The sequence below is a fragment of the Coccinella septempunctata genome, chromosome 4 (genome assembly GCF_907165205.1).
Source record: "Coccinella septempunctata chromosome 4, icCocSept1.1, whole genome shotgun sequence".
Classification (NCBI taxonomy): Eukaryota; Metazoa; Arthropoda; class Insecta; order Coleoptera; family Coccinellidae; genus Coccinella; species Coccinella septempunctata.
Window position 1 is genome coordinate 10,543,736 of NC_058192.1, and position 25,254 is coordinate 10,568,989.

Consider the following 25,254-nt stretch of genomic DNA (forward strand, 5'->3'; position numbering starts at 1 on the left):
TCGAATTTTGATGTGACTTCTATCATGACATCATGGATATTCCTAAGTTTTCCAGAGATATTTTATTTTCAGGATGCTATGTTTTTCACTCTGATTCTGATGGGAAAGTTCACCACCTTTCTGAGACTTTTCCGGGTGAAAATACGGCTATACTGTAGCATTCTTGTTTCTGCTGATTTCAGCAGCCTGTATCTTTTAAACCGAGCCGATTCGGAAAAAATGGTAAAGGAAAAAGTTTTCTTTTGAACTCAAGAATCTACTGTTAAAATTTTCTTACGAGTAGAAGACTCACCCTGAATAACATGGCTCCAATTATTGTGATGATAGTTTAATGTCTGAAATATATGTATTGAAAGTTTTAAAGGCATGCAGACAGGAATTGAATTATTCAATTATTGTACGAGGATATATTGATAACTAGTTAGCTGCAAAATGGATCACCAAATGTTGAATGTTGACCAAAAGCGAGCAAGGGTAGAAGCATCGCGTTCGATCTGTGCTCGATTTGAAAACGATGTAGACTTCTTAAACCGAATTGTTACCATGGATGAGACTTAAGTACATTTCTACTATCCAGAAACAAAGTAACAATCGATGGAATGGCGACCCTCTGGTTCTCCCAACTCCTAAGAAGTTTCTTGTCCAAAAATCTGCTGGAAAAGTTCTTGCTTCAGTTTTTTGGGATTGCCATGGAGTAATCATGATTGATTTTTTGAATAAGGGTAGAACAATAACCAGAGATTACTATTCGACATTACTGACCACTCTACGGGAAAAAAATTAAAGAGAAAAGAAGCGGAAAGCTATCCAAAGGTGTTTTGTTTTTGCAACACAACGCCCCTGCAAACAAATCTCATGTTGACATGCAAAAATTTCGTGATTTAAGGTTTGAATTACTAGAACCCCCCTTATTCACCAGATTTAGTTCCATCCGACTATCATCTCTTTCCTCAACTGAAAAAAAGTTTGAAAGGTCGTGAATTTTCTTCCAACGAGGAGGTAATAAAAGCTGTGGAGGTCTGGTTTGCAGAACAAAAATTTTTTTTAAAGGTGTAGAGACGTTGCAGGTTCGGTGTAATAAATGTATCCAATTAAGAGGAGAATATGTTGAGTAATAAAATATTTTGACATTGAAATTTTGTTTGGTTCAATAGTAGGCAAAGAATTTTTCAATATATCCTCGTAGTTGTGAAAATTTCATCCTTCAGTAGCATTATCTTTGTGGGGAATCCAAAATGTAATAATTTATTGGGCATGCCATCTGAAAAACGAAGATGATAGCTACTTTCGTCAATATCGATAAAAACTGGAGAATATTTTAGATTTTCTCCCAATGCCGAATTGAAACACTTGAAATAGATTTCATGAAAATATGTTTTGTTGGTCTCCGTATCATTTTGTGTGGGTTCGAGAAAGAATAGCCCTGTTTGAGTTCAAAACTGATAGGGAACAGAATTCTCCTTCGAAATGAATCGTGCGAAACATCAAACAACAAGGCTTTGATTGACGGGATAATGGAAACCTCTCCAAATGTTCGAGAGCACCTCTGTATTCAATTTTAAATTTGATGTTATGGCAGGCTCGACGAGAGGCATGTTTATTTTCACCGGGCCGGATTTATTTTCGCATCGAAAAATCGGATCAATCAGAACTTCATTAAAAGCAGAACTCGTAACGAGTTCGGAACTCCAGAAAATAGCGGTTGCATGATCTACTTGATAAAGACCGAATTGCCAGTTAGCCTAATATTCCGCGTTTACCGTATTTATCGCGGCGTGTGCCATTATCTATTCTTGGATCGTTTGGGGAAATGCGAAAGTAAATATAGTTGAGGAAAACTCCGGAAAATGGCATTACACGCCGTTTATTTTTCGTCATGGAATTCTGACGATATATTAATGTGATGTGAGTTTCGAGCCTTCTAGAAATTTAACATTAGCTATTTTCCTATAATAAGAAAATAATTTGGAGTGGGCTAAGATTGTAGAATATGCCATAAGTACATGTTTTACCAGGGTTCTCTTGATATTTTTCATTGCTTGCTCTACGATGTGAGGATAGTTGCTTTGAGTTAGATAGGTACTCGAAAAATTCCCCAAAAGATAGGGTCAAGTTTGAGGAGCTGTAGCAGCCAGAAAAGAGGCACAGGACGTATGCTGATTTTTTTGGTGATAGATTGGTTCTTTACGAATGAAAAAAAAACAGCTTTCATTAATATTCCGTGAACATTTGAAATTTCATGATTTTTTCCGCGAAGGTCCAAATTTTCCGAATTTCTATCAACCATAGCTTGTAAAATGAATTTTTTGAAAAATATCTGTTTACATATTCGTGTTCTACGCCCTCGAATTAGTGTATAGTATGAATTTGGTTCTGATCGGAGGCCAAAAATATTTTTCAAAAAATCGCAATTTTTCCATACATAGAGGTATGGAAAATTTGAAAAATTTTTGATCTCTCCGATTTTCACTAAAATTGAAGTATTCACAAAATCGGGGGTGTAGATATCGAATATGTCAACAGAATTTTGCTGAAATGATTAGTTTTCAAGTTATGATTGATGGAAAATCGAAAATTTTGGCACTTCGCGAAAAAAATCATAAAATATAAACTGTTTGCGGTAGATGAATGAAAATTGATTTCTTCTATTCGAAAAGAACCAATCTATCACCAAAAAAACCATCTTATGCCTAGTGCCTTCTTTCTGGCTGCTACAGTTCCTCAAAGTAGACCATTTTTTTCGAAATTGTGATTTTTTTCCCAAAGTACTGATCCTAGGAAAAATCTACAGCTTCCCAAAGTTGTACACTACACTTTGCGAAACCTGGAGGCGTTTAGCAACCAAAAAGTGAGCTATCTCTCAAATATTCACGTAATTTTTGAGGATTATTCAAACGAATATTGAAAATCTGAATTTTTCAATATAGCTCCAAAATCTATCACAATATAATCGGAAACGATGGTATATCACTATTTAACTGAAATAAGGGCCATTTCTGATTTCTAAACTGGAAATCATATTTTTATTACTCTTTTGCTTTCCAATTAAAACCGTAGGTCGAAACCATAGTCGTTGCAGTTCATAGCGATATCCAATATTCGTTTTAATTACATCGACACACTCATTGCAATCTCGACAAAACAAATTAGAGCCATAGTCGAATTCAAATTCAACTGAAATAAACCAGAAAAAACTGTCCTCTATTTACCTACGCGCGCCACAATAGCGTATTTTCATCAGCTTAAACAGGTTATCCAGATAAGCAGAATTCATGAGAAGTTTTAATTTCGCTGAATCTACACTTTGCAACGCGCACAGAACGGCGTTTTTTTGTCGAATAGAGAATTTGTTTCATTTAAATCCAGCTCGCAGCTCGAAGTTTACTTGAGGTTGATGAAATTAAAGACATGAAAATAATTTTTGGATGTAGCTTTTTTCAAGTGGAGTGTTGGTTGTTAGATTATATTTCTTTCTGCACTACCAAATATTTAATGTGCTACTGAATATCTAGTTTTAGTGATAATATTGAGGCAGGTCTGGTGAATATTATTATTTAATAATAGATAATTTTTATGAAATGAGTCCAAACAGCATCAGCATCATTTCGTAGCTCAGTAGTCGAGTTATCCTCACTGAATCTGATTTTGCATCAATTATTCAAGGTGATTTAATAATATGCCTCTGGATTTTCGTGAAGCTTATCATCACGCGAACTTGCAATTTTTCCAATTAGTTAACGATATCTTGAAAATCTTCGCAAAAAGCTGTTGAGGCCCTTTCCAATTTGTATACTTTCGCTTATCCAAGGATCAATTTGTGAAATGTACTCTAATCGGGATATATAATCGCATTATAACGTATTCGAGCTCTTGAAAAACAAGAATCGGTTAATATGAGTCGACATGCAAAAAAAATAAGGCATTAATTTTTTTCGCTCATAGGTTGGTTCATTTTCGATCGCATAATCTCTACGCAATCTGAGAAATTATTCAGCATTTCGAATTGAGGTTTATGTTACAAAAGGATTTTGACTTTGGAATCATTATATCATTCTCATTTTGAAATGAACCTAAAATAGATGTAAAAAGCGATCCTTCTCGGAAAAAACAAGGAAAAGTGCCAGAAATTTGAGATTTTTGACGTTTACCAAAAGCAAATATAAACAAATACATCACATCCATGATGTGCAAATCGGTCCATCTGTGGGTAGGTACCCTGGCCTGTTAATAAATATATCAAACACAAAGCTTAAGGCTGCTTGGTTTAGATCACTGATTTCATTCAAATAATTATGAAAAATTCATGTAAATATTTATTAGAATTCTTGAAAGTGTTAATAGGGATCAAAAATGTAATTCAATTTCGAAATTTGTATTTATCTGTGTTTTGAAATATACAGGGTGTCTGTAAACAAATGCGAAGGACTTAGGGAGATGTTTCCTCGATGAAAATAAGCAGGGGTAGTTCCTATAAATTTTTTTCGAAATCGAACTCCCTTTCAAGATACAGCCTTTGGAAGGTGATGACGAGTTCACAGTTTTTAATTTTTTTTTACGGGTTCTAAAAAACACTGAGTCATAAAACTATACATAATATGAAGCACTAAGTAGATGTTACTCACACAATTTTTTTAGATCTCAGAACTTTATTATTAGGGGTTGAAAATAACAACCCCTTCAAAAATTGTTTTCGTGGGATAGATTTTCGAAAAAAGAAATTCTCTTATGGTTTTTCATTCAATTCTGGAGAAAAAAAGTCTCTTGCAAAATTTCGAAACAGTCGATATTTTTCTCGGGATGAATAAAAACTTACAAGCAATACTGCTTGTACTGCTTCGTATACACGAAGGTCTATGAGGCAGAAAGTTGATGCATGTATTTTAGTGAGATGTAGTCAATCTACGGAACACTTATACTATGAAATGGAATGAACAGTAATCAACTGCTTGTAAGTTTTTATTTATTCCGAGAAAAATATCGACTCTATCGAAATTTTGCAAGGAACTTTTTTCTCCAGAATTGAATGGGAAACCATAGGAGAATTTTATTTGTCGAAAATCTATCCCACGAAAACAATTTTTGAAGCAAAATCATGAGGGGTTGTTATTTTCAACCCCTAATAATAAAGTTCTAAGATCTAAAAAAATTGTATGAGTAACATCTACTTAGTGCTTCATATTATGTATAGTTTTATGACTCAGTGTTTTTTAGAACCCGTAAAAAAATTAAAAACTGTGAACTCGTCATCACCTTCCAAAGGCTGTATGTTGAAAGGGAGTTCGATTTCGAAAAAAATTTATAGGAAATACCCCTCCTTATTTTCATCGAGGAATCATCTCCCTAAGTCCTTCGCATTTGTTTACAGATATCCTGTATATTTTCGAGAATATTTGACTACCCTTTTCTTCACCTAGCAGTTTGTTATTATTCAGAAATATTACAATATGGGACATAAAAATTGCCTTTATTATCTTCCATCATATTATAGTGAATAAACTTCAAACATATGTAGGTATATAAACTCAAACATTTTCCTGTAGTCCAAACAGTAAAAATATCTTTCAAGTCCCCAACATAATAATGATACGTGGTGCTCCTACGCTCCCGAATTTTTCAATATTACGCTCCAAATGAAATATATATCGAGAAGGAGCCGTCCATTTTTATTGGGGGTTGTGCTGTACAACATTCGGCGAACATGCTTTTTTATTCGATTCCATATTTTACGAACCGTATCCGTACGATTGTATTTACGATGATTCTTCAAGAGGAAGGGAATATATGTGGAAGCGGAAGGAAATCTGGGAATGTAAAACCTCCTGGATGACAGATTGACCCGAATGTCAGTTTTTTCAAGCCGGAAAACGAATTAGATTTTGTATATAGTCGTGTAGTCTATAATGAAGATATGAGACATTATATGGATGATGTAGGGGTAGAACATAGAAAAAGATCAGGAGACGGTACTGAACACTTTACACTGCTTAGCTCCCAGGTAGGTAATAGTAATTTATAATTTATGCAACCAGCTGGAAAAAGCGATCTCTCAACGTATCAGTGTTTATTAGGTACTATTTATTTATATCAGAAGTGTCACAGCGAATAAGGAATTCACTGTGAAGTTCAAGAGTATTCTACTCGGGTCTCTCCTCGTATATACGAATGGAGTCAACCACGCAAGACCATTTTTCACTCAGAGGGATATGCGAAAATTTGCCAGGTAGAGAATGCCAGGAACAACGTATGGTAATGCCCCACACATCAACAATTCATGAGGTGATAACTTTTATTGCTTGGACAATTCGGCATTCAGTTTCATGTTAAAAGGAAAAGTTTGAACGATCATATTTTATGTCTGTTTATATTCGGAGATGTGAGTCGTATATTATTACAACCGATATAAGAAAAGTTGACGAAAATTTCTCAGAAACATGGATTTCTTTCGTTTGGTTTTCTTCTTATTGGGGCAAACTCTTGATGCTACTTTGGAGGATTTATTCCAGTAGTTTCGGCTATGAAATATGGGAAGATTCCATTTTATTTGAGTTATAAATCGGAAGGATTCAGTAGAAAGACTATATGTAATGGTGGAACAATTTATTTGTGACTACTAAAATTGTCTGCTCGGCTAGTCTAGGTGAGCCAAAATCACCATTTTCGAGAGGGAAAGAAGACAAAATGCATGAGTTCCAAGATTGTTCGAAACTATCGACAAGGAAACGTTCTTAAAAACGCAATTAATTCAGCCGCCGATTATTAAATTCGTTTATTATTCACCTGCCTTACGCTTGAAGGCGTGATCCATTCATAATAAGTTCTTAAAAACATTGGATCTCGTGAAATGTCGAGAAAATAAATTGACATTTCATAAGATCCAATGTTTTTGAGAATTTCAATCGTTCCTTGTCGACAGGACTCATCAAAATTTCCAAACTATCAGAGTTGTTATCAAATAGAGTTCAGCATGAGCTGTATTTAGTTCTTATTTAGAAAAAATAGCTATTAAAGTTGGGGACGAAGTTGATAACGAAGTGGTGGAAAAATTTCAGTGCTGCTGAAAAAGGTCAAATGATTATTACCTTTATCCCACTCTACCCAGCTTAATTTTGGTGGTACAGAACTATTCGATGAAAAAATTTCCCTCTATATCCACATAATAGTCTCTACGGAATGCTTCCAAATGCTCGAACATTTCAGTACGAAATATCAACCTCACAACAGGAAATGGCTGACCAAAACAAATTCCCCAATCCCCTTTTTTTTCAGTATCGAACATGAGCACCGATAATGTACGTTTTTGTTCGCCATGCACTGAAATATCGATTCGAATCACGACAAGTATGGATCAACTTCGAACTCGAACCTATTATTTGCCATGGGGGGATTACTACTTTACAACTCTGGCCTATGTATGATATCTATAAATCATGCTGTAATTGATGAGTCTGCCACGCTATGACTTGCACGATTCCATTGGAAGCGAATGGTAATTCGACATAAGAACATGTTTATTTATCCACTTGCCCTTTGAGACCGCTGAAAATTGTGGATTTATGGTGGAAAACAATTAATTCTTGTTCTTGAAGAAAAAGGGGAATAAGAGGAGAATAGTGCAAACGGAAAATTAATTAACTTGTTCATTCTACTTCACCCTTTTATCAACAGAAAGTTAACGTCTATAATAGGGCTGTGAATGAAATAAAGCAATTGGATCAGCAGAAATCTGTGGTACCCTGTAGATATTTTTGTCAAAATCAGGATGGAGGACATTTAAAATGGGTCCAATAACAGTTCCTGGAAATTTCATCCTCCTAAAGTGAAAGGGCAAACAGTTATGACAAAAAATTGCGAAAAAGACTGAACTTTTCTGGAAATTTTGAACCTTATATTCGAACATTTTGTTCTTAAATTAAGAATGGGCCCGAATTCCAACGGAATCTTCAGGGGTTGATGTTTTGCATTGAGTTTTTTCGAATTTGCTACAGTGAAAACTGTAAGAAACGTACTCTTCGAAGCTTGACATCGAGGTGGTGGGTATTGCAATGATAAAAACGTTTTTAAAACGTCAATTCTTTCTTTTCCATCACATCAAATTGAGGTTTCAAAAATGTTTTTATCAATACAATGAAAGAAACGTAATCAACCATCATTAACACAAGTTCGTCTCGTAGTTGAACCTTTACTTCAACTGAGATTGATTAGAAAATCTATTCCAATAACAACCCTTATGCAATGAATTATTAGGATCTACAAATCTAATCTGATAACCAATATTCCCTTGATTATACCCGATTGGTTTATCGTGGATAAAATGGGTGTTCTGATGACTTTCATTTTCCCCAAGTAATGGCCCATTTTATGAAGGAAGTTTGTTGGAATGCCCCATCAATGAATCTTCCGAAGTTGAATGTGGAGATAATTCATTGATTTCCCTTCATTATCGAAGTTTTTATTGCGTCATAAAGTGAAACGGTGGCTCGCCCTCTTCAGTTATTTACCCTTCTTCATATTTAACCACTTCCGAACTCCAAAGCACTTTCCGGGTTATGTTTGCTAAGGTGTACCACGTGGGACGTCGAATGTAGTGAAGCAAGTTCGGAAGCCCACTTCATTCAACCAAAATCAGAAGTTAATATCGATATAATTCCTGGCTGAAACTTTCCAGAGCAGCAGAAAGTTCCACCTCGGCTTTCCACCTAGTCGAACGCGAGTTATCACCGATCTTCCCTTTCACGACTACATTATGTATAGCTTCTCCGTTCTGGATGATAAGTGCACGAGAAAGGTGTCAGGGATGCTGAAAAATGCGGTAAGAAAGCGGACAAGTTCTTTCTTTTATTATTGATACACTAAGTGAACTGTAGCCTTCCATTTATATACTTAGAGTGGAAGGTTTTGGCCCAGAATGCAGGGGGATATTTTTGATGTTGCCTGGATAAGGATACAGAAGTTTCCATTATCGATAGCTCTGATTTTCAGCCAGAATATTTCGGAAAAAGATTCCAGTTTTTTTAGGATCATAATTGAAACCTTCCTTCAGATATACGAGGACGTATTGATATCTAGTTAGCCTAGACCAGTTCCATGCATAAAAAAATATTGCGTTACGATAGCAACGAACAATAACTCATTAGAAGTGTCAGTGTCAAGTTTGAGATCCAAAAAGGAAACCAGGGTTACGCAATAAATTAAAAGAAAGAAGATGTCCACCGAAATTGTGAAAATCGAAAAATTTGAGTATCGGGACATCATCAAGTACCTGTATTTGAAAGGGTTAAGAGGTAAGCAGATTTACGAAGATATGCTTGATACCCTTGGTGATCAATATCCTTCGTTTGCGACCGTGAAAAATTGGACTGCAAGCTTCAAAAGAGGTAAAAATTTTCCATTGAAGATGATGACCGATCAGGAAGGCTAGTTTCAGTGTCAGTCCCAGAAAATATCGATGCAGTTCATGACATGATTTTATCAGACCGTCGAATTGGTCTAAAACGGATATCTGAATCACTGAATGTTTCATACGAACGCGTTCATCATATAAATCATGTCAATTTAGACATGAGAAAAATTGCTGCAAAATGGATCCCCAAATGTTTGAATGTTGACCAAAAGCGTGCAAGGGTAGAAGCATCGCGTTCGATCTGTGCTCGATTTGAAAACGATTTAGACTTTTTAAACCGAATTGTTACTGTGGATGAGACTCGGGTAGATTTATACCATCCAAAAACAAAGCAACAATCGATGGAATGGCAACACTCTGGTTCTCCAAGACCTAAGAAGTTTCGTGTCCAAAAATCTGCTGGAAAAGTTCTTGCTTCAGTTTTTTAGGATTGTCATGGAGTAATTATGATTGATTTTTTGGATAAGGGTAGAACAATAACCAGAGATTACTATTCGACATTACTGACCACTCTACGGGAAAAAATTAAAGAGAAAAGACGCGGAAAGCTATCCAAAGGTGTTTTGTTTTTGCAGGACAACGCCCCTGCACACAAATCTCATGTTGCCATGCAAAAAAAATTCGTGATTTAGGGTTTGAATTACTAGAACACCCCCCTTATTCACCAGATTTGGCTCAATCCAAGTATCATCTCTTTCCTCAACTGAAAAAAAGTTTAAAAGGTCGTAAATTTTCTTCCAACGAGGAAAAATAGTTCTGATAGACACTAGAAAATGAAATCGGTAACATCAAATCTACTACATTCTTGAATCACATACTGTTGAACAAGGTTTAGTACTATAGCTGTAAAAGAATACCATTTCAAGTTGTACTTAGAGGCATTTCAAAATTAAACGATAGATTGAGAATTTTCTTGCAGGGCTATTTTGAGTAAGCCTTGAGCGGACTGGAAAGATTTATGAGAAAACCCTTTGGCTTTCTAGAAACCGATAATGAATGTAGCCAACAGCAAAAACAATTAAGGAGCTTCATCCTTATTGATGCCTCTCGGAGAATATATCAAAACCCCGCTGTAAAGAAAAACAACCCGGGATATAAGAGTAAAAGGAAAACTCCCGAGGAGCCTGGCGAAATAGCGACAAAGATAATGTAATCCACTGTTTTGTGAGGTACAGGACCGTACTCTATCCCGTCGGATTCCACAAAGAATATGAGAAGTTTTTATTTATTCCGAGAAAAGTATCGACTGTATCGAAATTTTGCAACAGACTTTTTTCTTCAGAATTAAATGGGAAACCATAAGAGAATCTCATTTTTCGAAAATCTATTCCACGAAAACAATTTTTGAAGAAAAATCATTAGAAGTTGTTATTTTCAACCCCTTATAAAAAAGTTATGAGATCTGAAAAAATTGTGTGAATAACATCTACTTAGTGCTTCGTATTATGGATAGTTTTATGACTCAGTGTTCTTTAGAACCCGTAAAAAAAATTAAAAACTGTCAACTCGTCATCGCCTTCCAAAGGCTGTATCTTAGAAGGGAGGACGATTTCGAAAAAAAAATTATAGGAACTACCCCTGCTTATTTTCATCGATGAATCATCTCTCTAAGTCCTTCGCATTTGTTCAAGTCACCCTGTATAATACCGCAAAAAATGTCAAATTAAAATTAAGGTACTATGTTTCAACAAGGAAAGGCACAAAGGGAGAAATTGCATTCTGACAAACTTTCCCGAACAGGAACCAGTATGAATCTAGTCTACAATATATCACCTTTTTAGTTTAATCTGATAAGTAAGTATTTATGTAAGTATTCGAAAAGTGTAACATAAGCTGCCACTTTAGCTATTATTTTTTCCACATGTGAACTTTTCTATCCTCTACCGGCCAAGTCCATATTCTGCACGTACGTCTCTGTGGATAAATCGATCGTAGCAGAAGAATTCCGAAGTTCTCCCTCCGCTGAAACTGCCATAATCCAATAAGAATTTCCCCAATTAGGACGCAACATTTTTTCAGCCTTATGGCCTAATTTGTTTGCAACTTCGGAGCGTTGTCTGGGCGTAGTAGGTACGTCTATGACCGCCCCAAGAGTTTTTCGATAACACTCCATAATTTCACGCTGATAATTCCAACAGTTGATTGGATGTAGATCCGAACAACACATCAGGTTCCGATTTCAGCATCCGGGGACATATTAATCAAATTTCGTTTTACACCCGGTAACTTTTGAGAGCGAACATTACACAGTGTAGCGAATGAAACGATGTGAAAAGGAGCTTGATTGGCGAGGTGATGATGAATCCAGTGAACTCAGAATCTACCGTTGATGAACCTGGCATACCTAATAATCTTTTTGGAAAATCTCTCCAACGAAACGAAAAATCAAAGTGTACACAACATCCCAAGGGGATTGGACCCAATGGGATTGGAATATTTTTACCGAATAAGGTACAAAGTTCAACTATCAAGGGACATTATTCAGGCTTTTTTTTGTGTTTCGTGCATTATATTTATGGTTTCATCCATAGACTACTAATTTATTCATTGTTATACTATGGTTTCATCACAGAACACTTAGTAGTTGAGGCTTTCTGTGATGAAACCATAGCCTAACCTAATAATAAATAAAATATTAGTCTTTGGATGAAACCATAAATATAATGCACGAAACACAAAAAAAACGCCTGAATAATGTAAAAAGTCACCTTGAAAATTAAATATAAATTTATTTTCTTTTATATCACTTGAATTTGAGAGCCGGGGAAATTGCAAGGATAGTAAAATGATGAAAACGACCGAAAGGCACAAATATAATTTTAAAAAATAATTCGTGTCCATTGAAAGAGTTTTTTCTATTATTTAGATGGTTGGCAAACGTTTCTGAACTCGTCCATTGAACTTTGTTTCATGCGGATCAAGTGAAAATATTTGCCAGTTTCTTTTCGTAGTGTCACCTGGTAGGTACATGTTTCTAGAGTCAATATACACAATTTTCAATTTTATACCTATTGATATTATATTGAGAGTTCAAATTACTTCGAGTGTTATTAATGTCTCATACTGTCAGCTGATATGGTGGTTTCATTTCAAATTACTTTGAATTTCATACAAACCCTTTGTTTTTCACTGTATTGAATATGTTAGATTGTGTGTTAACTAAACATCATTTGCGGGAAGTTTCTGTTTTTTATTTTGATTAGAAGAAAAGTGCAGCTGAAATGCATCGAATGTTCGTGGAAGTTCAAGGCGACAATGCTCCAATAAATCATGAAGGGAATGCTTCCGACGTTTCAAGAATGGCGAAGACAAGCCTCCCTTCTGTCAGCCAAAAAACTCGAAGACGAAGAATTGGAGGTAGTATTCAATGCAACGATAAGAAAATGTTTTCAATGATAGAACCTTCCCAATCCCTTGAAAAATTTGATCTTGTATCTTCGATTCATTTCCATTCAATAATATTGGACCTTGTTTGCAGGTGAGCTTTCAATCGATTCGGGACACTTGGTCCACTTGGAGTAAGTATAAGAACGTTTCATTCCATCTTGAATTTTAATACGATCCATTCCTTCAATTAGTGTTTTGGCACTGGCAATCACCGTACCCGTTTGAAGTTGATTGGCAGTCAATTCAGAAAGGGAGCAATTAATAATTCAATTAGGTTCTGGTATAGCTCCAAATTCGAAAGGTACATTTAGACTTTGAGGGTGGAATATAATAGCAGCTCCTGAAATAAAGATGATGAGCACAACCCCGACGTTGTTCCTAAGAATCTGTTTATTCTCTTTCAAATGAAATATGGTTGTGTGATGTGAGACAGATCCATTGTAACAACTTCACATTTTACTTGCATTTTATTCTTCATCCTATGATTGGATGTTGTCCTCCTGACAGTCACACTTGATTAAACTCTCATCTATGTGGTATAAAAAGAGTCTTCTCCTTCTCTCCTACTTAACTTCTCCCAAAAGTTCGAAACAATTTGCCCTAATATATTCCTGTATAGGCCCTCTGAATGTAACCATTCGGACGTCTAATTTGGGCCTTTCCCAATTGTTGTTGACCTGGTAGTTCACCCTCCATACGGGTCCGTGAAAACTACCAACTAATCTGTTTATTCCATTGTATGCGAGTTGAAACGCGTGTCTTATAGTCGAGAATCGGACAGCTTTGAGTGTGTGCCAGGAAAATTGTTCGTGAAATTGGAAAACTACTATCAGGCCTTTTCAAAAGGGGGTAAAGGTTTAGGAAGTTTTGGAGGTTTCTGGTCTCTGGAATTAGATTGGTTGTTTTCTTCAGATGGGATATTTCTTTATTCTATACCTACATATATTTGTTTTTCGTGATGACTTCATCTCTGCCAGAATGGACAAAAGAGGTTTGATAAAAAGGCCTTAATTAGTCTAAGATTTCAAGGGAGGCTGCTGTGACCTCAAGATTTATCGTAGCTCCCATCAGGTCTGTTTTCGCCATTACTTGGAAATTTTGCTTATTCTTTCGTGAAATTTATTCTGATGAATTTAGTGGAGTTGTTCGAATTTGTCACCATCAGTTGGATGGACGAACAGTCTTGTCTGGCATGATAATGAGTGACTACATGCACCAACGATAAATCAGTCTGTTCATGAAGGTTTTCGAATGACCCCAAAGAATGAAATCGAAGGGATTTTGATAAGGCTAGCGTGCAGGTCAAAAATTCCACCCACCATGCCCTACTATAGTTGGAAAGCCCAAGAGGGAAATTCGGGATTTACTCCAGCGTGTTAGATTAACATGAGGGGAGATACCTTGGACCCTGTAGAGTATCTCTACAGTAATCTGACAGTTTCAGCAAGCCGAAACAATAAAAATTGGCCATAAACGTCAAAACAATAAGTTTTTTTGCAATATCTCCTATCCTGAGCTTCAAATTGTTTTCGCATTCATCATAAAAGTTGTAGAGCATAACATTTTCTACAAATTTTGTCCGAAGAAATTTTTTCTACGCTTGAACGTTTTTGAGATATATGGCGATGAATGTACATTAGACTGGGTTTCTACATTGACCTTGGCGTTTCGCATGTGTGGCTAAGCTTATCGTCGTCTAACTCGAAAACGGTTAAGAGTATGTAAAATTGCTTCAGACAAAAGTTGTATAGAATTTTATTATCTACAACTTTTATAATGAATACAGTAACGATTAGAGGTACAGGAAGCGAGATATTTGAAAAAATGCACGCTTTCCCCACTGCTCAAAGTGCATACATCATAGAACCTCTTTTTATTTCTGCCATCTAATCTTCAAAATCCCGATGTAGCATCGTCGGCTCCCCAACTACTATTTGGGAATACATTATTGGAAATAATGTTGTTGCAGAGTAGAATTGCACCTTGGAGAATTTGCCGCTGACTGTGACACACCAATGTACAATACGAGAATGAACATTCTACACAAATTAATATCACACTCAACCCGGTGCATCTGTTTCAGTAGGATTAGTTTTTAATTCCCAATTTTCGCCTTGCCACAACCCAAATCCTACGTGATTAGTTGTGTTGTCGCAAACGGCATTGTTCTGTCGTTGCTACGGGTCTTCAATGTTTCTTGCTATTTTAGTGTCAAAGGATTAGTAATTCCTTTGTCATGGAATACATCTCCGTGAGGAGATCGGATTTGAGCTCCGGTTGCGGTAGTTTGCCGGTTTCCAGTTCTGCATGTTGCGTAACTTTGTGAATTTATTAAGGCATCGGTTTTGTGGAAAACCCAGGGAAATGCGGGTCAGCTAAAATATTTCACGCTCGAGTGTTGTTTAATTCGAGGGAGATATAGTGTAATATGACTTCGGAACGAATAGGTTCAATCTATTTTCAATTACAAAGTAATTAGGCCAAAGGTGTTTTCTTATACCTTATACATATAACTTTTTAGAGAGAATTCACCAATAGTTCTATTAATTGTATCAGTAAATGATAATATATTTTTATATCATACAAAAATCGCTTTGAAAAATAGCTTAGACAGGTCTATGAACAAGATTTCTTTCAGAAATCAACAATAGACCTTTAAATCTGAATAGGAAAGAGCAGGAGTCCTATAAATCCTTACTATGTTTTTTTTGAAGGATATACCAATCGAAATTACTGGACTTTTTTGTTGTAGTCACTAGCCTGTAATGGAATTTATCCTATCTAAAAAATTTTTTCTCCAGCGTAGAAAAAAGTTTAAAAATCTGCCAAAGAAATAACATTTTTCCATAGTCGACATACATTGCGCAAAAAAATTAACGCACCTTATGCAAATCTCAAATTTATTCTACAACTGAAGGTGTTCTCAATGATAATTATTTTTATCAGAATTATGCATGCATATGTTATCCACTTTCAACGGTTTTCTTCAGTACAGATGTTTTTTCCCAGCAGGATTAAAAAAAGAAGATATTATCAGATTTTGAATGTATTGGCTCCATTCTAAAATCAGTTGTTCTCGATCAATTCTAGTGATCAATAGTTTTTTTTTCGTTTGATTTTCTACACTCGATCGCTATGCAACGCGAAACACGCAATTTGACCCAAGAGGAATGTACCCAAGCGGTAGTTTTGCGAGAAGAAGGGTGGACATACACAAGATTTGCAGAACGGTTTGGAGTTTCCCATACAAGTGTGTCCAGAATGTTGCAGCGATTCAGGGAGACAGGTATGAATGTCCGAAGACCAGGACAGGGTAGACCACGGGTAACAACTGCCATTCAAGAACGTTATTTGAGAGTTTCTTCGTTGAGACAACGGTTTGCAACCGCTCGCCTCCTTCAAATTCAGCTTGAGCAAACTCATGAGGTGCAAATTAGCACTCAGACAATAAGAAATCGCCTCAGAGAATATGATTTAAGGCCTCTTGTCGCGGCAAGAGGCCCAGCTCTTACCCCAGCCCATCGAAGGGCGCGTTTGGATTTTGCGAGAGAGCTTATCCATTGGGAAGAGGCCGATTGGGAAAGAGTTCTCTTCACAGATGAGTCTAGATTCTGCCTCTACCATTGTGATCGACGTTCCCTTGTATACAGACGTCCACATGAAAGATATGCTCAGTGCAATTTCCTGAATACTACTGGTTTCGGGGGAGGATCGATTATGGTATGGGGTAGAATATCTTTGACTGCTCGCACAGACCTAGTGGTCGTTGATAATGGAGCAATGAATGCTGATAAGTATATAAGGAACATTCTTGAAGAGCATGTAGTGCCATTTGCCCCATACATTGGTGAAAATTTCATTTTTATGGACGATAATGTCAGACCCCATCGTGCGCGCATCGTTCAGGAGTACCTTGAAGAGGTTGAAGTCTCTCGAATGGAATGGCCAGCAAGAAGTCCAGATCTCAATCCGATTGAGCAGGTTTGGAACAACCTCAATAGAAGGCTGAGAAGTTCAGAAAATCATCCAGCTACTCTTAATGACTAAGGAATCCAACTCGGAGAAATCTGGGAAGGGTTAGATCAGAACATTTTAAGATCATTCATTTTGGGTATGAACCGTCGTTGCCGAGCTGTAATTAACGCAAGGGGTGGAAATACCAAGTATTAAATCACTTATCAGCATTTCAGTATTTTGAAAATTGTTCATTTCTCTTCTTCCACATAAGATTCGGTGAAATCCTGAATTTTTCGTCCATTTAATGTGTCTTGTTTCGTTGAAAACCTTCCCGAGATAACAAAATAAGTTATAAAGTCAACATAGAGTTAACTTTCATTAAAATTGAGATTTTCAGAATGTGCGTTAATTTTTTTGCGCAGTGTATTTTCAGGGATGTGATGGAATTTTTCTTACTCAGCCTTCAATGTTGGAAGAATGGTGCTCAGGGAATTTTTTATCGGCTTCAAGCTTTCTTTTTCCCATAAGAACAAAGATAAAAATATCGAATAGAAAATATGATACAAGAGAAGGAGTTTGAATTTGCCAACAGCTTTTTGATGACACCTAAAATGTGAATGCTACTATAAAAATGAAAAAATATGAATTATTAAAACGTCAATTATGTTTATTATTTCCAAATGAAAATAATCAATTCAATTACGATTAATCAACAATAACAAACATCACCCAAAAGAACCCCTTATGCCTCATTATTGATCCGGACTTAAAATTCAGTAAATCACATAAATCCTTTCCGATGGAATGGATGTTGGGTCCGATAAAATGGTGAAAGGTTGATTTATGAGTTCTGTACATAGCGGATTCGAATCCTGTTTTAATTATAGACGGCTTTGCCACTGTTGACATTTGCCGGTAATCATGATAACATATACTAGTACACGTGAAATTACAATATGGGAACATTGATAAGGTCGGAGGTTGCATCTGGGATTCAACCACTGATAATATTGCCCATCAGAGCAGCGAATTATAATAATATTACCCACCAGCGTTCGGATTAGGAAAGGTCATAAACCGCAAGATAAAGAAATGGTCAATTTTATTCTTATTGTACAGATGTCCTGAAATTAATGCAACTTTGGGGATTTTCGTATGACTGGATTTGGAGATGAGAAAAGACTGAGTATTTTTAGGGGTGAAATTCAGGGAGCTGTAACTCTGAAATAGGGAGCCTTCTGGCAAAAAACGAAAGTTTGTCTCCGAATTTTATGCCCACAATCTAATCGTTTGACAACGAAAATAAATCAGACGATATTTTTCAGGAATTCCATGTTTGATTGTAGAACAAGTATCCTCGAAGAAGATAATTTCATTTCAACTCCTTTGTTATATTTACAAGAATGGTTCTTGTCACCTTGTCAGTCCCTCTGATTTTGCGTTGATTTTCCAACGAGGTTACTTGAAATATGATTTATTAAAAATCGAACAAATTTTCCTCGGAATTTCAATCTGCGAAAATTCTCATTAATTTGAGCTCTCGGAAGAATACGAGAACGGAAACGGGGCAAGTAATTAGATTTCACAATGTTTTGCTCTTCAATTCGGAATATTGGAATATATTGATCAGCTCAGTGAAAATTATAATGGGTACCCTATCATACCACACAGTATTCGACGAAAATTTTCTCTGCTCATCTAACGGAACATAATTCTTAATATGGAAGTCTTATTATCTTCTTTGATACCCAATTTGCAGGCTTGTTTTTTTAGTTCTGAGGCAGAAAAATAGTTGCGAAGAAATTCAACTTGGAAACAAAAGGACGTATTTGGAGATAAAAGGACTTCTCGCTAAAATAACACATATCGAGTTGTGAAATCTCTAGTATAGCACTTCAATCAAACACAAACTGCTCCTGGTTGAATAAAAAACATCACAAAAAATTATATAAAATTTTTAATAAAACTACAAATTTTATAGAGAAAAGTAGGTAAAAATTGAACAATTTTACACTTGGATATTGAAGACCGAAGAAGAGATGTTTACAATACTAAATTCTAACATTTTACTTGGATCAAATTGTCGCATGATTTTTATATTTACTGCTACAAGGAAAATATTTGTCTTAAAAAAATAGAATCAATTTCTATTTCAATTGAAATCAATGCTCAAATTATAAATTTCGATTGATCTATTGAAATTGTGAAATTTTCTTCCACGAAACAATCAACCACTTCTAGTCCATTGAATTAAATGTTGAGATATATGTTGAGAAAACAAATTTTCATTGAATATTTCATATTATGAAAATAATAGTTTTGTTTAAACAACATGCCTAATTATGAATGTTTTTACCAGAAATTATGTAGTTTGTGTTATTCACAATGGAAAATATGGAAATTATATTATAATATAATATAAAAAAGCCAACAAAAATGGATTGATGACAATTTTTGTCGCTTTCTTTCTGTTTACATAATATGCTAAAATACTGAAGCAAGTATAATAACTAAATGCTAAATACATGGTTCAATTAAAATAAAAATATGAATAATAATTCAAGGCTGTAGTTCACGAGGGAGGTAAAGAAGAGAAAGCATTTTCTTGTGATGATTTTAGTCTTTGCCAATGTTGCTAGAAGTTTTTTTCCTGAAACGAAATTAAAAAAATTTTATTCTGAAGAATGGTTCAGGGCATTCTTAAAATGAAACATTCATGTACATAACTCAACTTACTTTTTTCAATCTATTTCGGAAACCGACGATAAAGCTTCCTTCAAATTCAGCAGGTCCACCCATCTGAGCATTTCCAGGATGAACTCTATACATTCTATAGGCAATCTTCCAAGATATGTAGATTCACGTATATCAGGGCGGATTATACAACTGCAGATCTCGTTCCTGAGAATGAAGACCTCGTTACCCAACTCAATAAGCTGGTTCAATTCTTGTGAGTATCTTGGTGTATATACAGTCAAGTTGGTGGCAATCAGAAATCTAATCACTTCACGTGATTGCAAATATCTCGATATTTGATCACGGTCTGCCGTTAAGAAGCTTTTAAGGGTAACTGAAGAATTTCCAATGGGCTTCATGATGGGTAAAGCTTTTTCTATGACTATCAATTTTGTTCTCACGAAATCAAGGCACCATGCGATCACCTGCCTGTGATAATCCATCTGCATTATTTCTTTTATTCTCTCAATATTCCCTTCGTGCACTTCAGGGTAGCATTCTAACAGGATGTCAGCGTAAGTTACTTCCTCCGATAATTTATCGTCAATCAGACTATCTATACTGAGTGTACAGTCGGAAATGTTTTCCACGCAGCTATTTATTATTTGTTGAGCGTATGCATGGCCATTGAAATACGCTTTGAGTAAATTCAAATCTTTATCGTCATTCGACATGAAATTTTTTATAACAGCTCTCGAGATCAGATGATACGGACTGATATTCAAACAATTCCTCATCACCGATGGGTTTATAAAAGGGTCAGCTCCATATTTCAATAATGTAATGATGAGATCTCTATTCACGGTGTAGCACAGGGGGTTGTTATTGTATGAATCCAGAGCATTAGGATTCGCTCCCCTTTCCAGAAGTAAAACGGTTTCATGTGCCAAATTTTTCTGTACCGCTACATGGAGGGCAGTTCTCGAATATTCACCTGGGAAATTGACTTCGCAATTTTCATCTGCCAGTAGTAACTCTAGGACGGCTAATTGGTCCACTGCCACAGAAAGAATGGTGTCTGGTCTGTCATCGTTCGAAAATGCCATTCTGAAATTGATATCCGCGCCACTTTCTAATAGCGCCTGGACCATCTCGAATCGCTTATGCTTCCTGATGGAAAAGTAGAGCAGGCAGCTCAGATATTCAACGTCAAACCACTGTACGTTCTTGTTTAGTTCGATCATAGTTTCAAATGCATTGTACTGTTGGGTATCTATTAGTACTTCCATTGCAGACATAGCTGCCTCCTTCATAGTTGGTGGTACCATTCTTGTCGACAACCGATCATCGTCTTGGTAAAGGCTCTGTATGTATAAGTCAGGTGGTGTTCTGCCATATATATTGGTGACCTCTAACGATGCTCCTTCTTTCAAGAGGAATTTAATGCTTTTATTGTCAAGATTTCGACAAGCCAAGTGGAGTGGAGTCTCACCAATGTTATTTTTCGTGTTAAGTCTCCTCCTATCGTTTCTTATAATGAGCTCCAGTTGACTCGTTAGATCTTGGCGGGCTGCTACATAATGGACAACTGTATTACCCGCGTTACATGGCAAATCCACATCAGCTCCGTTCTTTATTAAAGTATCTATGACCGTTTCCACCAGCTCCTGGCTGATACCTCTGCATGCCAAATGGAGAGGTGTCAAACCATCTTTATCTGGAGCATCTAAAAAAATATTCTTCACGCTAACGAAAAATTCAATCAATTCTATGCGCTCTTTGTGTGCAGCCGTATGAAGAGGTGTCCTTCCGAACTGCGCTTCCTTTGCGTTGGGATCAGCTCCAAGTTCTATCAGTCGTTTTACGAGAGTAGTAGAATTTTGAATCACAGCTAAATGCAAGGGAGTTCTTGTTGTTGCATCTGCTATATTCACATTTAATGTAGGGACTCCTAGCAGCAGCAGAATTATTGGTATGCTTTTGTTTTTCAAAGCAAGAGTTAGGGCAGTATCACCATTACCTTGTAAATTGACGTCAGGTGCGTAATGTAAAAGCTCTCTCACAGACTTAAAATCTTGTTTTTCAATAGATATCATGAGGGGTGTTCTCTGATTGTTATCCAATGAATTTATATTTGGAAGAGGTTGGAATTTGAGGAGTTCCTTCAATACATCGCTACTCTGTTTCTCTGCAGCAATGTGGAGCAAAGTTTTATCTTCGAATATCTTCGCAGAATCTGCACCGTGTTCCAGAAGTGCCTTCACAGCCTCCGGAAAATCTCCTTTGACAGCATAGTACAGGGGCGTTGCGCCTTTGCAGTCTGGAGAGTTGATGGATGAATGATTCGCTTTCAATAAAGCTTCTAGAATTGCTAGCATTTCCTTCTTATCCTCCTTGGTGGTGGTTTCATTAACTTTCGCAGCTAAAATCAAAGGAGTCCGCCCATTCTCAGAGCTTGAAGCAACATTTGCTCCATGTTGGAGTAGGAGGTAAACCGACTGCACGTCTCTTGTTTTAACAGCGTGATGGAGAGGCGTCCGAAATTTGATATCCTTCACGTTTATCTGTGCACCAGATTCGATAAGCAGCTTCGTAATAGTTGCATCAGGAGATAAATGCAGTGGAGTTTTGTTGTCGTAATCACGAATGTTGGCATTCGCTCTATATTTCAGTAGAATTCTCACACATTCTGAAAATTTCAGCTTTACAGCCACATGAAGAACTGTCTGATCCTGCTCCTCGTTCCTTGAGTTTATATCAATTCTTTCCCCTTTTGGAAGTTTCTCATTATATTCTAACAATAAATCGATCATGTCACCTCTATTTTTTGCAGTTGCTGTGAATAGGATAGTGGACGCTGCGTCAAACTTTATTCTTCCTGTATTCAATAAAAGTTTCACTATGCTTGTTTGTTGATTGAAAACAGCTATACTGATGGGCTTTATTTTATTAGAAGCGACATTGGGATCAGCAGAATTTATTAAAAGGAGTCTTGCCAGGTCAGCATCGCTGTTTTGAACTGCATATCCGAGAGGAGTGTTACCGTAATCATCAGGTGCATCTATGGGAATTTTCTTGGTACCAAGAAGAATATCAACCAATGCAAGATTACCTTCTTCCGATACTATATGAAGTAGATTCTTTCCAAGATAACACAAAATATTGACATCAGCTCCCTGATTAATCAGCATTGCTACTGCTTCATTTGCTTTCAAATCAACGGCATATTTCAGTGGTGTTTCGCCGTGTGAATTTTTGGCTTCTATATCAATATTATCTCTTTGCAATAACATATAAAGGGTGTCCAATGAGCCTAAACTCACTGCTTCGTGGAGGGGTGTTTGTCCGGTTTTCGGATTAGGAATATTTGGATCGGCTCCAGATAATATCAAACGATCTACCTTCATTAGATTTTTCGAGTCGAATGCCAAATTCAGCGGTGTATAACCAGCCTTATTTCTTGCATCGAAATCCACATTGGGACAAGTCAAGAGCCGTGTTACCATATCGAGTGAACCTTTTTGGCAAGCTATGTGAAGCGGACTATTTCCATCTGCATTTTGGATATTCACATCGGCTCCATTTGCCACCAGAAGATCCACTATGTCGCCTCTTTCACTTCTTACTGCTGATTCTAAGGGCGTGACCCCTCCTTCTGACTTGAAATTGGTGGCCTCTGGAACTGGCATATTCTCTAGTAATAGTTTGGTAATATTGAAGTTTCCTTTTTCTACGGCATGCTGGAGGAGCATTTTATTCTTATGTTGTATGATAGGAGAGGCTCTGCGTGCAAGCAGGAGTCGCACCTTTTCCTCGTTTTCTGCAAGGACAGCCTTCTGGAGAGGAGAAAGGCCATCCATATCTGGTACGTCGATCATTTCGGTTCTTTCTAGGATCATGGCGAATATCCTTATATTATTTCTTTCGACTGCTAAATGAATGACTGATTTTCTTCGCTGATTTGGGTTGAAATTGGGACTTGCACCATTATCCAATAATGCTCTCACGATAGTTTCATTTTCAGCAAGAACAGCTGAATGTAGAGGTGTGTATTTATTAAAATCCAAAGCATCTATATCGGCTCCTTTTCTTATGAGGATATTCGTTATGGAATCATATTTGTGTTTCATTACTAAATGCAATGGAGATATTCTACTTTTTCTAGGGTTTGGATTAGCTCCAGCCTTCAATAATAGCTTAACCTTCAAGCATTGCTCTATCCGAACAGCGTCATGAAGAGCTGTACACTTTTTATTATCTTCTGCATTCACATTGATTGTAGGCATATTCAAGAGGCTCCTCAGTATACCTGATGAGTCCTTGCAAATTGATAAATGAAGAGCTGTCTTACCATCAACATTTCTAGGGGCGTTTGGATTTGCTCCAGCGCCTAGGAGAATATCCACAATTAATTGGTCACCTTTGTTGATAGCCAGATGAAGGGCAGTTTCTCCCAATGGAGTTGTGGCATCGATATCGATGATTCTAGAATATCTATGTATTATTCTGTATGTGAGTTCTTGCCTGCCTGTAGCGCAAGAGTAGTGAAGAAAAGTATAACCCTCATATTTGTAGTTGATGTCGGTATCGTTTTCTTCCAGATAAGACTCGATTAAATCACTCATTACATCCACATTTTGTTCTCTTCTTAAGAGAACATCCAGTGGAAAAACTTGCCAGTTGAAATTGCACATCGCACAAATAAACACGAACACACAAATTGGAAGTTACGAATTCACTTTATTCCACTCGAGTGAAAATAAATAAATACAGGAATGCATCTGCCTCCATTATAAAAACTGCATATTGATATACTCGAGAATAACTGTGATCAATGGAAATCATATGGCTCGGATATCTTGAGGGATCATAATTAAAAACAGAGTGCTACAACGATCAACGATTTCCCTAATGATTTCAATTTCCAGTGAAAAGAGTTCTGCTGTCCTTGGAATTAATATTTTTTTCAGGAGAGCATAAATATTCAGATTTCAAGTCAACGTTGGACTCCTGTTACTTAATCTTTTATCATTTTCGAAGGAATTTCAGTAATTTAAAATAAAACAATGCATTTGTTCACTTCCATTAGCTTCGAGTTTCAAGAAAAAATTGTTTCTGAGCACGAAATCAATATCAAGAAAGCATTTCCTCAATTATTTATTTTCTCAATTCAAAATGAAAAATACATTGTCGCTTGTACCTACGTCCTACTGAAATGTGCATATTGTGAACAGTTGAACCATTTCAAATAACGATTCGCATTTTGAATGAAAATTATGCTATATCTTCATTGCACTAGTTAGGTTCATGAGAAATTAATTGAATAGTGTGATAATTATACATTTTTTCTTCTGACAAAGTAATTTTGACCTTCATTATTGACATGAAGAATCAATATCTTTTGAATATCATTTCATTTTAGTCAGATGAATTATTCAATTACTTTTTATTGATCAGTGAAATAGTCACGACACAATTAATATTTCAAAGTAGACATGCCATGTCCTAGTAACCAGAAAAGACAATTACTAGTAGATTTTGTGTCGGGATCATCAAGGACACTGTTGAGGGAAGTATATAATTCATTGAGGTTGTTCATGGATTTGAAAAACTCCCTTCCTTTTTGTATTGTCTATTTATATCAATAGATATTTCCATTTCCTATTTGTAACACTCACTGGCGGCGATTAGGGGAGGCCAGGGGGGGCGGTTGCCCCCTCACTTTCTGGAGAATATGAAGCTACTTTTTAAAAAAAACTAACATTCTTTCAAGATTTCACCTTATTGCCCCCCCACTTCTTACGCCCAATCGCCGCCACTGGTAACACTTTGAT

At 36.4% G+C, this 25,254-nt stretch overlaps 3 protein-coding genes across 4 annotated transcripts in view; 1 reads left to right on the top strand and 2 right to left on the bottom strand.

Annotated features, from left to right (window-relative positions):
* The window catches only part of LOC123311745 (pseudouridine-metabolizing bifunctional protein C1861.05), a 159,519-nt gene that overhangs the window by 32,188 nt on the left and 102,077 nt on the right, over window positions 1–25,254 (bottom strand). The window lies entirely within an intron of this gene.
* The window catches only part of LOC123311746 (tetraspanin-9-like), a 130,698-nt gene that overhangs the window by 17,599 nt on the left and 87,845 nt on the right, over window positions 1–25,254 (top strand). Inside the window, exon 1 of one of the 2 annotated variants that reach the window (XM_044895817.1) lies at window positions 11,566–11,851. The exons of the other annotated variant lie outside the window; for it this stretch is intronic. The gene's annotated coding sequence lies outside the window, so the exon portion shown is untranslated. Of the gene's footprint in view, window positions 1–11,565; window positions 11,852–25,254 lie in introns of those variants that run through there. 2 annotated transcript variants of the gene reach the window in all.
* LOC123311743 (serine/threonine-protein phosphatase 6 regulatory ankyrin repeat subunit B-like) lies at window positions 18,689–24,255 on the bottom strand. The gene is made up of 2 exons (XM_044895814.1): window positions 19,481–24,255; window positions 18,689–19,394 (listed from the first exon to the last, which is right to left on the bottom strand). Exon 1 carries the CDS (start codon window positions 24,112–24,114, stop codon window positions 19,486–19,488), a length of 4,629 nt encoding a protein of 1,542 aa, XP_044751749.1. The 5' UTR covers window positions 24,115–24,255; the 3' UTR covers window positions 18,689–19,394; window positions 19,481–19,485.

Excerpts from the sequence above, each read along its gene's own strand:
- LOC123311743 (XM_044895814.1), bottom strand. The coding sequence starts at position 24,114 with ATGTGCAATTTCAACTGGCAAGTTTTTCCACTGGATGTTCTCTTAAGA.